This window comes from Chiloscyllium plagiosum, chromosome 12 (assembly GCF_004010195.1).
Source record: "Chiloscyllium plagiosum isolate BGI_BamShark_2017 chromosome 12, ASM401019v2, whole genome shotgun sequence".
In the NCBI taxonomy this organism is placed as follows: Eukaryota; Metazoa; Chordata; class Chondrichthyes; order Orectolobiformes; family Hemiscylliidae; genus Chiloscyllium; species Chiloscyllium plagiosum.
In genome coordinates this window covers 86,502,980-86,517,435 of record NC_057721.1, presented here as the reverse complement: position 1 = coordinate 86,517,435, position 14,456 = coordinate 86,502,980, and the positions used below count along the sequence as shown (strand labels likewise).

Below are 14,456 nucleotides of genomic sequence, written 5' to 3'. Positions count from 1 at the left end.
AGATAAGAACAAGTACTGGGTAGAAACAGTTCGCTTAGATAAAAGGAAGGGTGGCAATACCAAATACTAGGGGACATAGGTTTAAGGACAGACGGGGAAAGTTTTGAGGAGATGTGTGAGGCAGGTTTGTTTTATACAGATGGTGGTAGGTGCTTGGAACACACGGTTAGGAGAGATGGTAGAAGCAGATACCATAGCAACATTTAAGAGGCATGAGACAGATATATGAACACAGAGAACGGAGGGATATGGACCATGTGCAGGCAGATGCGATTAGTTTAGAATGGCATTATGGTCAGTGCAGACTGGATGGACCAAATGGTGCTGTTCTATGTTAAGTGAACAGATAGTGACCCAAATTGAAACAAAAAGATACAGAAGAAAAAAAAACTTTGAACTTTGAGTTTTTTTTGGGGAGGGGGGAACAAACAGGCTGCCATCCATCAAATTTCAAATGTGATACCCATATATAAATATTACATTTTAGAACTGAAAAATATTGTGATCGCCATGATTTTGGGTTTGTGCACTGGTTAGTTCTTTGGCTCAGTATCATTGGTCATTCCAATTAGCAGACTAGATCAAGTGTACCTTTTTCTGACCAGTAACAAAGTAAGCAGCAATGAAAACAAGACAGTATATCAGAGAACCCTTAACATATGGGTATCACGTGCTGCTTTATAGAGTCGAGAGTGTGGTGCTAGAAAAGCTTTTCTAGTACCACACTCTCGTCTCTGATCTCCAGCATCTGCAGTCCTCACTTTCTCCTAGCTGCTATATATGGTCCAAAATTAAAAAAGGAGACTGAAGATCCATTCTTACCAGAGTGAGATTCAGACTTACAACCAACTTACACAAGGGCAGAAATGCAAGTGAAATACATAATTCTTAGATTATAAAATAACGACTCCACTCATCTTCATGCTGAAGAATGAGTAAGATGGTCACAGACTTCAGCAGGACATAGACTGGTGGACTGAACAGAAATATGAAGATCGTATGAGGAAAGACTGAGACACTTGGGGCTGTTTTCATTAGAGAAAAGACGGTTTAGGGGTGACTTGATTGAGGTGTACAAGATGATTAGGGGGTTAGATAGGGTTGACAGTGTGAACCTTTTCCCGCGTATGGAGTCGGGTATTACAAGGGGGCATAGCTTTAAATTAAGGGGGGGTAGATATAGGACTGAAGTTAGGGGTAGGTTCTTCACTCAGCGAGTCGTAAGTTCATGGAATGCCCTGCCAGTAGCAGTGGTGGACTCTCCCTCTTTATGGGCATTTAAGCGGGCATTGGATAGGTATATGGAGGATAGTGGGTTAGTATAGGTTAGGTGGGCTTGGATCGGTGCACCATCGAGGGCCAAAGGGCCTGTACTGCGCTGTATTCTTCTATGTTCTATCTCAGGAGCAGGAGAGTCGACATTTCGGGCATAAGCCCTTTAACAGAAATGTGATGGAGGACTGATGCCCGAAATGTCAACTGTCTGCACCTCGGATGCTGTCTGACCTGCTGCGCTTTTCCAGTGCCACACTTTCTGACATACAGACACAGGCCAGTAAGCTTAACATCTATCATAGAGAACATGTTAGAAGCTACTATTAAAGATGCTTTTACAGCGCACTTTTGAAGTTCAAAGTAATCAGGCAAAGTCACCTTGGTTTTCTCATAGGGAAATCATGTTTAACTCATTTATTGGAGTTCATGGTGTACACTGCCATGTATGGAAAATTGGCTGCCCAATACAAAGCAGAGAGCAGGAATACGTGGGTCCTTTTCAGTCTGGCAGGATGTTGAGTGGATGAAATTATTTGTATGAGGGGATCAAAAGGTATGGGAGCTAAATTTGCTTTTGTCATATAGACACGAAGGGGGGTGAGCTATGAAGGAGTATACCAGGTGAAGTGAGTGGGCAAAGATCTGGCAAATGGAACACAATGTGGAGAAGCGTAAAATTGTCAATTTTTGCAGAAAGCATAGAAAAGAAACACATTACCTAAATGATGAGAGGCTGCAGAGCTATGAGATGCAGAAAGATCCGGTATCCTAGTGCATGAATTAGAGAAAGTTAGCAAGCAGGTACAACAAGTAACCAGGAAAGCCAATAGGATGATAATGGTTTATTGCAAGGGGAATTGAATGCAAACATAGGGAGGTTCTGCCTCAGTTATTCAGGGAATTGCTAAGACAACAACTGGAGTATTGGCCACCATTTTTATGGAAGGATGTTAATGCTTTGGAAGCAGTTCAGAGGGGATTATAGATTGTCTTATGAGGAATGGCTAGATAGGCTGGCCTGTATCCTCTGGAGTTTGGAAGAATTAGAGGTGATTTAACTGAAACATAACAGATCCTCAGGGAATTTGACCTGATGATGTTGAAAGAATGTTTCCTCTAGGGGAAGAATCCAGAAATAGGGGTCATTGTTAAAAAATAATTGGGTGCTAGTTAAAACAAGAGACGAGGAAGCATTTTCTCTAAGGTTTGTGTAGCTTTGGAATTCCTTTCCTCCAAAGGTAATGGATACAGAATCTTTAAATATTTTTTAACATTAAGATAAATAGATTCTTGATTAACCAGAATATATCCAGGAATGTTGAGTTGAGATTAAAATCAGATCAGCCATAATCTTAGTGACAGTGCTGCAGGCACAAAGGGCCGAGTGGCCTACTCTTGTCCCTTGTTTGTATGGGAATTAGGTGTAGACGTAGACTATTCACATCAGCAAGGATGTTCTGGCACTCAATACAATCATGGCTGATCGGATTGGGTTTCAAATTCAGTATTCCCACGTCCCCCAATAATATTTGATTCTATTATCTACTACTGAAAATATTCGATGAATGACAACTTGAAAATATTCAATGAAAGTGTCTGGGAGATGTTGATCTGCAGTACAGAGGGTACATGGCAGCACAAAAATCTAACTGGCATTGTAACCTCTGCAGCACAATCCAAGAGCATTGGGATGTGGGAGTAAGCCTTTGAAGCTGGTTTCAAGTTGCTACGGCCGACTACTGACCTTGAGGTAACTCTTCCCAGCACTGACCTCTGCTTATGTCACATCTATTTTAGAACATAGTACATGTAACAGTCCAGCACAGTACAGGCCCTTTGGCCTTCAATGTTGTGTTGACCTTTTATCCAACTCTAAGATCAGACTAACCTACATACCCTTCATTGTACTATCTTCCATATGCCTATTCTGCTGTTTGTAATGTTTATTAATGACTTGGAAGAGGGAGTCGAAGGGTGGGTCAGTAAATTTGCAGATGATACAAAGATTGGTGGAGTTGTGGATAGTGAGGAAGGCTGTTGTCGGCTGCAAAGGGACTTAGATATGATGCAGAGCTGGGCTGAGGAGTGGCAGATGGAGTTCAACCCTGCCAAGTGTGAGGTTGTCCATTTTGGAAGAACAAATAAGAATGCGGAATACAGGGTTAACGGTAGGGTTCCGAGTTAGGTGGAGGAACAGAGGGATCTTGGGATGTTCATAGCTCTTTGAAAGTTGCCACTCAGGTGGATAGAGCTTGTAAGAAGGCCTATGGTGTATTAGCGTTCATTAGCAGAGGGATTGAATTCAAGAGTCGTGAGGTGATGTTGCAGCTGTACAGGACCTTGGTAAGGCCACATTTGGAGTACTGTGTGCAGTTCTGATCGCCTCATTTTAGGAAAGATGTGGAAGCTTTTGAGAGGGTACAGAGGAGATTTACCAGGATGTTGCCTGGAATGGAGAATAGGTCGTACGAGGATAGGTTGAGAGTGCTAGGCCTTTTCTAATTGGAACGGCGAAGGATAAGGGGTGACTTGATAGAGGTTTATAAGATGATCAGGGGAATAGATAGAGTAGACAGTCAGAAACTTTTTCCCCGGGTACAACAGAGTGTTACAAGGGGACATAAATTTAAGGTGAAGGGTGGAAGGTATAGGGGGGAGTCAGGAGTATGTTCTTTACCCAGAGAGTGGTGGGGGCATGGAATGCGCTGCCTGTGGGAGTGGCAGAGTCAGAATCATTGGTGACCTTTAAGTGGCAATTGGATAGGTACATGGATGGGTGCTTAAGCTAGGACAAATGTTCGGCACAACATCGTGGGCCGAAGGGCCTGTTCTGTGCTGTATTCTTCTATGTTCTATTCATAAGTCGCTTGAATGTCTCCAATGTATCTGACTCTATTACCGCTACTGGCAGTGCACTCCCCTAAATCTTCCACCAATCACCTTAAAATTATCCCTTGTGAAAGCGATTTCTGCCCTGGGAAAAAGACTCTGACTATCCACCCTTCTATGCCTCTCATCATCTTGTACACCTCTATCAAGTCACCTTTCATCTTTCTTCGTTCAATGGGAAAAGCCCAAGCTCTCTCAACCTTTCTTCATAAGGCATGCCCTCCAGTCCAGGCAGCATCCTGGTAAACCTCCTTTACACCCGCTGTAAAGCTTCCACATCCTGCATATAATGAGACGACGAGAACAGAACACAATATTCCAAGTGTGGTCTTACCAGGGCTGTATTGAGCTGCAGCATAACCTCATGGCTCTTAAACTCAGTCCCCCACCTATGAAAGCCAACACACCTGGGGGGAGCATGGTGGGTCAGTAGTTAGCACTGCTGCCTCACAGTACCAGGGACCTGTGTTAGATTCCTGCCTCAGGTGACTGTCTGTCTGTGTGGAGTTTGCACATTCTCCCCTTGTCTGTGTGGGTTTCCTCCAGGTACTCTGATTTCATTCCACAGTCCAAGGATGTGCAGGTCAGGTGAATTGGCCATGCTAAATTGTCCATAGTGTTAGGTGCATTAGTCAGGGGTAAATATAGCATCGGGGAATGGGTTACTCTTCGGACGGTAGGTGTGGACTTGTTGGGCCGAAGGGCCTGTTTCCACACTGTAGGGAATCTTAAGGAGGGATATGGTGTTTGATTTGTGTTTAACTACTCTAGCATAATAACGAATCGTCTGAAAACAAATCTGCCAGCTCAGCAAGCAAACTTACAATCTGAACTCTCTCAACTTGGGTTGCAACTTTGAGGGATCTATGGACATGGACCCAAAGATCCCTTTGTTCCTCCACACTGCCATTGGGCATTGGTCAATCTTTTGATGAAGAGGTCTAATACTTATATAGGTTGATCTTTTCAGAACCTTGACTTTAAAGCAGTAGGTGTCAGAGTGCAGGTGACTGAAGGCCTCTTGGAGGTTTAATAATGACTAGTAGCTACCACAGGGATCAGTGCTAGAGGCCTAGCTATTCACTTATAAAGGACATGAATGGAGGAACTAAATGTAATATTTCCAAATTTGCTGATGATGCAAAACTGGGTGTGAGAATTGAGAATAGGATGCAAGGAGGCTATGAGGGTGCGACAGACTAGATGCAGGGAGGATGTTTTCCCAGGTTGGGGAGTCTAAAGAAGAGGTCCTGAAAGATGAATTCAGGGAGTTAGGAGAGAAGTTAAAGGAGAGGACCTCAGAGGTAGTGATCTCGGGATTACTCCCAGTGCCACGTGCTAGCCAACATAGAAATGAAAAAATAGGCAGGATGGACACGTGGCTTGAGAGATGGTGTAGGAGGGAGGGGTTCAGATTTGTTGGACATTGGGACCGGTTCTGGGGAAGGTGGGACTATTACAAAAGGGACGGTCTACACCTGAACCAGACTGGAACCAATGTCCTTGGGGGAGTTTTTGCTCCTGCTGTTGGGGCGGTTTAACACTAAGGTGGCAGGGGGGGGGGCTGGGAACCAGAAGAGAAAACAAGTAGGCAGCGAGGTGGAAACTGGAGACTGTAAGAATTATGAAGATAACATTAATAAAGGGAAGAGTAGGCAGAGAGCAGGTGAGCGCAAAAGAACTGTGGCCTGAAATGCATCTACTTTAATGCAAGGAGTATAGTGGGTAAGGCAGATGAACTTAGGGCTTGGATTGGTGCCTGGGAGTATGACATTATTGCCATCACAGAGACTTGGTTGAAGGAAGGGCATGATGATTGGAAACTAAATGTTCCAAGATATAGACACTTCAGACAGGACAGGGAGGGAAGTAAAAGAGGGGTGGAGTTGTATTGCTGGTCAGGGACGATATCACGGCTGTGCTAAAGGCTGTGCTATGGCCGTCTTGGGTAGTGAGGCATTATGGGTGGAGCTGAGAAGTAAGAAGGGTGCAGTTACGTTGTTGGGGCTATATTACAGGCCTCCCAACAGTGAACATGAGGTAGAAGAATAAATAGGTAAACAAATTATGAATAGATGTAGAGGCAATAGGGTAGTGGTGATGGGAGATTTTAATTTTCCCAACATTGACTGGGATACACTTAGCGTCACAGGTCTGGATGAAGTAGAATTTGTAAGAAGCGTCCAGGTGAGTTTTCTAGAACAGTATGTCAATAGTCCGACGAGTGAAGGGGCCATGTTGGACCTGGTACTGGGGAACGAGCCAGGCCAGATGGTAGAAGTTGCGGTGAGGGATTTCTTTGAGAACAGTGACCACAATTCTGTAAGTTTTAGAATATTCGTAGATAAAGATGAGTGGTCCGAAGGGAAGAGTACTAAACTGGGCCAAGGCCAATTATATCAAAATTAGGCAGGAGCTGGGAAATGTGGATTGGACACAACCATTTGAAGAAAAGTCCACATTTGAGATGTGGGAGGCTTTCAAAGATAGGTTAACAGTAGTGCAGGATAGGCATGTCCCATTGAAGGCAAAGGATGGGAAGGGCAAGATTCGTGAACCGTGGATGACAGGAGAAATTGTACGACAAGCCAAGAGGAAAAGGGAAGTGTGCATAAGGTCGAGGCAGCTAAGAACAGAACGGGCCTTGGAGGAATATCGGAAGAGTAGGACAAGTCTGAAACAAGGAATCAAGCATGCGAAAAGGGGTCATGAAATAGCTTTAGCAAGCAGAATTAACGAGAATCCCAAAGCCTTTTACTCTTATATAAGAAGCAAGTGGGTAACTAGAGAAAGGATTGGTCCACTAAAAGATAATGAAGGAAGGCTGTATGTCGAACCTGAGAGAACCCGTGAGATTCTGAATGATTACTTTGGATCAGTGTTCACTGAGGAGAGGAACATGATGAATGTTGAGATGAATAGAAGCTTGATTAGTCTGGATCACATTGACATAAGTAGGGAAGATGTGTTGGGCAGGCTAGAGGTTATTAAGGTGGACAAATCCCCAGGACTGGATGGGATCTAGCCCAGGTTGCTGAGGGAGGCAAGAGGGGAAGTAGCTGGGGCCCTGACAGATATCTTTGTGGCATCCTTAATCACAGGTGAGGTGCCCGAGGACTGGAAGGTTTCTCATGTTGTCCCTCTCTACAAGAAGGGTAGTAGGGATATTCCGGGTAACTACAGACCAGTAAGCCTGACGTTGGTGGTGGGGAAGTTGCTGGAGAGGGTACTGAGAGAAAGGATCTATTTATATTTGGAAAAGAATGAGCTTCTCAGTGATAGGCAACATGGTTCTGTGCGGGGGAGATCGCGCCTTACCAACTTAATAGAAGTGACCAAGTTGTTAGATGAAGGAAGGGCTGTTGATGTCATATACATGGAGTAGGTTAGGCATTTGATAAGGTTCCCCATGGTAAACTAATGGAGAAAGTGAAGTCACATGGTGTGCAGGGTGTTCTAGCTAGGTGGATAAAGAACTGGTTGAACAACAGGAGACAGAGAGTAGTAGCTGAAGGGAGTTTCTTGAAATGGAGAAAGGTGACCAGTGGTGTTCCACAGGGGTCAGTGTCGGGGCCACTGTTGTTTGTAATATACATAAATGGTCCAGGAGAGGGCACTGTTGGTACGAACAGTAAGTTTGCAGATGACACGAAGATTGGTGGAGTAGCAGAAGGCATAAGGGACTGTCAGAGAATACAGGAGGATATAGATAGACTGGAGAGTTGGGTGGAAAAGTGGCAGATGGATTTCAATCCAGACAAATGTGAGGTGATGCATTTAGGCAAGACTAATCCTAGAGCGAATTATACAATGAATGGAAGAGCCTTGGGAAAAGTTGATGGGCAGAGAGATCTGGGAGTACAGGTCCATTGTACACTGAAGGTGGCACAGGTGGATAGAGTGGTCAAGAAGGCATATGGTATACTTGCCTTCATTGGACGGGGTATTGAGTATAAGAGCTGGCAGGTCATGTTAAAATTGTACAAGACATTGGTTTGGCCACATTTTGAATACTGTGTACAGTTCTGGTCGCCACATTACCAAAAGGATGTGGATGCTTTGGAGAGGGTGCAGAGAAGGTTTACGAAGATGTTGCCTGGTATGGAAGGTGCTAGCTATGGAGAGAGTAGGTTAGGTTTATTTTCACTCGAAAAAAGGAGATTGAGGGGGACCCTGAGTGAGGTTTACAAAATCATGAAGTCATGATTTGGAGATGCCGGTGTTAGACTGGGGTGTACAAAGTTAAAAATCACACAACACCAGGTTATAGTCCAACAGGTTTAATTGGAAGCTTTCGGAGTGACGCTCCTTCATCAGGTGATTATCTGATCACCTGACACCTGATTGTCTGATCACCTGACAATCACCTGATGAAGGAGCGTCGCTCCGAAAGCTAGTGCTTCCAATTAAACCTGTTGGCCTATAACCTGGTGTTGAGTGATTTTTAAAATCATGAAGGGTATAGACAGGGTGGATAGAGACAAGCTTTTTCCCAGGATGAAGGTTTCAATAACCAGAGGTCATGCTTTCAAGGTGAGAGGTGGAAAGTTTAAGGGGGATACACACGGCAAGTACTTCACACAGAGGGTGGTGGGCGTCTGGAACACGTTGCCAGCAGAGGTTCTAGAGGCAGGCACGGTAGATTCATTTAAGATGCATCTGGACAGACACATGAGTAGGTGGGGAGCAGAGGGTTACAAATGCTTAGGAATTGACCGACAGGTTTAGGCAGTACATTTGGATCGGCTCAGGATTGAAGGGCCGAAGGGCCTGTTCCTAGGCTATAAATTTTCTTTGTTCTAAAACCAGGGGGGACAGTCTCACGATGCTGGGTAGGCAAATAATACAGATGAGGAAACATTTCTTCACTCAGAGGGCAGTGAACCTGTGAATTCTCGACCACAGTAGGGTATGGAGGCCAAGTCACGGAATATATATTAAAGTTTAAATATGTTTAGATAGTAAAGACAGAGGGGTATAGAGAGGTGGGGGGGGGGGGGGGGGGGGGCATGTGGCATTGAGATGCAGGATCAGACATGATCATATTGAAAAGTTGAGCAGGCTCAAAAGGGCCAAATGGCCTACTTTTGCTACTGATTTTTATATTAGTAGCTCCAACTTTGAGCAACAATTTTGATTTGGCACCTTGCTCAATGGCTTCTGGAAATCCAAATCCAGTATATCTACAGGCACTGTCCCCTTTATCCACATCACATCCACTCTTCAAAGAACTCCAAAATCTTGCTTAAACATGATTTCCCTTTCCCACACCATGCTGACTGTTCCTAATCACTTGGAGATTTTCTATATGCCCAGCAATAATGTCTTAATGATTGATCCGAATATAGTTGCCAAAATATACATCAAGCCAACTGGCCTATGGGTTCCTCTGACAAACACAGAATGCCCGAGAAACTCGGCAAGTCCGCAGCCTACCCGCCATCCCTGTCACAGGGAAGAGGGGTCATCTTTCACCATAAGACAAGAACAGCATCTCATGACCTTCGACGTATAGACAAAACATGTTAGTTGAAAAATAAGGTCTGAACACTGAACACGAAAATGGGACTGGAATGCAATGTGATCTGATTGGATTTTCTGACCTCTGACACACTGAACTGGCAGATATCCGCGTTGCAAGTAGATGGCTGTAATGCTTGATAAAATCATATAGAGAACGAGACTGGACAGATTTAGCCACCAAATTACCTAAAGAGGGGAGAACAGTTAGTCCAAAAGGTAGAGAATTCCTTCACTTTGATAGAACCAGTGATATCTGGCAAACATTCATTAACAATAACAGATCAGGGAGATTTCCAGAGACTGACCTTATTCATCACCAAACACCTCCAAGTAACTTATAGTAGATTCATTCCTGACTTTGTTGTCAGGATTGTGCAGTCATGATCCAGTAATTTGTACAAAACTAACTACCTTTTGAAAACAAAGCTAATCTGACTGTAACTGGCCAAAAGTAAAACGTAAATACATAGCTGAGTGCAAACTAGATTGTAAACCCCGGCTCTTGTCCAATAGTTAATAAAGTCCTGGACAACTTAATGTGAATATCTATAACAAAACCAGAAAATTACTGGAAAAAAAACTCAGCAGGTCTGGCAGCATCTGTGGAGAGAAAGCAGTTAACATTTCAGGTCCAGTGACCCTTTTTCAGAACTCAGGTTCTTTGTGTTTTGTGAAACTCTAAGTTGGAATTCAATAAGAGCACACCCCCCCCCCCCAACCCTGTAACACTGCATTTCTCCTGGCTAATCCACCTAACTTACACAACCCAGAACACTATGGGAAACTTAGCATGGCCAACCCATCTTATCAGCATATCTTTGGACTATGGGAGGAAACCAAGCACCCAGAGGAAACCATCGCAGACACTGGAAGAATGTCCAAACTCCACACACAGTTGCTTGCGGCTGTAAATGAACGAAGGTCCCTGGCACTGTGAGGCAGCAATGCGAACTACTGAGCCACTATGCTGCCCCAACAGAAAGAGTTGACAGACAGAGGATTAGACAAACAGAGAGAGAGAGAGACAAAGAGAGCTAGAACTAGAGGATTCTGGGTAATCCAAGATGGAGGACGGGAAAAATTTCTGGCTATAAGAGCTGCTCCTTTTTTTGAGGTATTTTAGGTGTTGGAAGCGATTTCCTCAAATTCCAGGAGCAGCAATTACTGTTTTATATGCTGTTTTGGAACTTGAGGAAAACAAAGTCAAAACAACAGCAGTTTTAAAGGGAGAAGAACAGACAAAGGAAGCACAGGGTGAGGACAGTGCAGGAGAGAGAGAGAGAGAAAGAGAGAGAGAGAGAGAGAACCTGCACAGTTACCGCCTTTGCTGTTTGAATTTGTGTATCGCTGGACATCAGAGTGCATCTGGGAAAACTAACGAACAGTGAAATTCACAACTAAACTTGGAGGAACTGTTGGGCGAAGTTCACAGCACAGAATCAGATAAGTTAATTGTTGTTTTAAGTCTGTCCAAGAGAAAGGCTGCGGTAGTGAGTATAGGGGATTCTTTCTTGATTATATGTTTTTGGAGATAAGTCTCTTGATTAAACTCAAAATATAAGCCATAGCTATTAATTTAACCTGGGGCAGTGTTTGTCGAGGAATAAGACGGTGTTATTTTCTGGGTCTGTAGATTGTGAAGGAGCAAAAATGGCCTTTGCAGTGATATGTTCTTCTTGTCAGATGTAGGTGTTTAAAGAGAACTTAAGGGTTACTGTGGATTATATCTGCCATAAATGCTGTTGGATACAAATCATATCAGATCGAGTGGATCGGTTGGAGAGAAGCAATGAGGAATTTGCAACAGCAACAGTATGTGATGGATGGCAGTTATAGGAAGGGGGGGAATGTCTCAGATACAGTCACATAGATGGGTTAACTCCAGAAAGGGTGAGAGAGGTCGGCACTTAGGGCAGGAGTCTTTTGTGCATATACCCATTTCAACAGGTATGCTGTTTTGGAAAATGTAGGGGGTGATGGATTCTCAGGGGAACATAGCACAAACAGCCAAGTTTCTGGTATTGAGACTGGCTCTAATGCAATGAGGGGTAGGTTGGCTTTCAAGAGATCAAGTGTGTTAGGGGATTCTGTAGTCAGAGGTATAGACAGACATTTCTGTGGCCAGCAGAGAAAAAGCAGAATGGTGTGTTGTTTCCCTGGTGCCAGGATCCTGCTATCAGAAAGTAAAGTGTTCCTGTGAAACCTTTCATAAGCCAAAATGGCACAAAATGAAGAAGTATTAATGTATATGGGAGAAATTTTGCATTTTTTCAGAACAGCAAAAGTCCCCTTTGGATTTCTTTTGGTGATCGAAAACAGGTGCTAATATAGGTCTTTCTTAAAAGCGATGTAGTGTAAAGCGAAGTAGTGTAAAAGCAGGGGATAACTCTACTCAGAGTTCCACTGAGTCATTAACAAGTGAGTCCCCATCTACAACCTGAATAACAGTGAACAATATGATAAGAACAGGAATTGGAAAGCATTGGTCATTGTGTGCCACAGCGCTTTGCTACTGATAATATTCAAAACATTCTCATACATGCCAGAAATTATGATTAAATTAAAATTAAATTCAGTATACCTGCCTCATAATCTGCTGTAGTAAATATCAATATGCGCACCCAAAAGAGATGCTGCTGGGAAAAGTCATGTTTTATCCACCAGAATTAATAAAATGCAAGAAAGGAGAGTTACGATTCAATTCCTGTTGGACTGAAAAGCATCCTTGTACTAAACAGGCTCCAACAAATGCTTTCAGCCTTCCTGCTGAGTCATATCTTCCAAATGTAGAACTAACGAGTACAACATCAATGTTTACATCCACAACATCATGAACAAGCATATCAGAACCAAAACAAAACACAGAGAATTCTGACAAGTACCTTTGATAGAGATGTTTCAGCCTGTTACCCAATTGTGTATGTCAACAAAGTTAACAATTTCAATCAGATTAATAACATCAGAAATTAATAAGCACCAGAGTTGTTTAGTAGCAGCTACTCTATTGTGATATTCGGGTAAGTAATTCTATTTCTACCAAATTTGCCAATGAACTTTAAGCAGCAGATTTATGTTGTGAGAGGTGGTCATGGTTGGGTCTGTAAGACTGAATGAGGGAAGATGTTATATGCAATGGTGAGAGCATGAGATTTGATGGAAGGTGGGTACAGTAGCAGAGACAGAGTGAGTATGAGGGAGAAGTGAGAATATGGTGGTGCTTATCCTTGCACAGTCAAGAATGTCATTCACCTTCTTCCTACGCTCCCATTATCCCTACAAATAGCTGTGATTCATTTAATCACTTTGCAGTGTGAACCATTGTGCTTTAAGGTCTGCTGGACGTTTCTAGTCCTAAGGAGTTTTATTTAAGCTTAGGAAAACATATATATGTCAGAGAGAGAGGCTTTGGTTTCAGTTTTACTTTGAATAGGCCTTGATTTCAGCCTGGGATCTGATTTGTACAGTAATTACATCAGCTGGGAGCAAAATTAGATGAACAGTGACAGAGCTTGGAAAAAAGGACTGTGTGGACAGATCCTGTCAATAGTACGGACACTCAACACTCTGCTCATCTTGCCTTAGAGGATGACCATCAATGACCGTCCATGAACAATGAACTTAAGGACAGATGCGTTTATAGGCACGGGAGAGGGAGTAGAATTTGTGAGACATGTGAAGAATTGATATTTTCTACTAATCTCGAGTTCATTATTAGAGAAAAATGTACACAGAAAAATGTGACAAGTACCTTTAGTAGAGATGTTTCAGCATGTTAACCTAATCGTGTAAGTCAACAGCATGGTTAACAGTTTCAATTAGTTTAATGGCATCAGAAATCAATTAGCAACAGATTTTTTCAGTAGCAGCTACTCTGTTGTGATATAGAACATAGAACATAGAACATTACAGCGCAGTACAGGCCCTTCTGCCCTCGATGTTGCGCCGACCTGTCATACCAATCTGAAGCCAATCTAACGTACACTATTCCATGGACGTCCATATGTTTGTCCAATGACAACTTAAATGTACTTAAAGTGATATTTGGAAAGTAATTCTATTTTTATCAAAGCCGTCAATGAATATTAGGCTTTTCAGTTTTAGTTATCTCAGATTCGCAGCTGATAAAATAACAATGAGCAACATCATTCTTAAAAACAGTCCTGATTGTCAATCGTGATAAACAATTCTACATATGTTAAAATCATTAACTTTGTCAGTACACTGTAGCATGCAGTCACAGCAAGTGGATACTTTGGAATGCCACGGATGGAATCAGTGTTATTACTTTTTCTTATTGATATTTGTTTTGATAAGTTATTGATACGAAGTGGAGAAAGATGCCCACACAAAGTGTTCAAGGAAGGATCGGTTCAGATGTAGAAACAGAAAAGGTTGTTGCATTGCGCTTAATATTCAGTGCTTAATGTTGTGGTTCTGTTCGCCGAGCTGGGAATTTGTGTTGCGTCCCCTGTCCCCTGTCCCCTGTCCCCTGTCCCCTGTCTAGGTGACATCCTCAGTGCTTGGGAGCCTCCTGTGAAGCGCTTCTGTGATGTTTCCTCTGGCATTTATAGTGATTTGTACCTGCCGCTTCCGGTTGTCAGTTTCAGCTGTCCGCTGCAGTGGCCGGTATATTGGGTCCAGGTCGATGTGCTTATTGATTGAATCAGTGGATGAGTGCCATGCCTCTAGGAATTCCCTGGCTGTTCTCTATTTGGCTTGTCCTATAATAGTAGTGTTGTCCCAGTTGAACTCATGTTGCTTGTCATCTG

At 43.1% G+C, this 14,456-nt stretch overlaps 1 protein-coding gene across 4 annotated transcripts in view; it reads right to left on the bottom strand.

The window, feature by feature from the left end:
* Positions 1–14,456, bottom strand: part of pomt2 (protein-O-mannosyltransferase 2) — a 230,678-nt gene that overhangs the window by 28,201 nt on the left and 188,021 nt on the right. For all 4 annotated transcript variants that reach the window (XM_043701478.1, XM_043701476.1, XM_043701477.1 and 1 more), the window contains exon 18: positions 9,768–9,873. In XM_043701478.1, the coding sequence (XP_043557413.1) occupies positions 9,768–9,873 (106 nt within the window). The remainder of the gene's footprint in view (positions 1–9,767; positions 9,874–14,456) is intronic.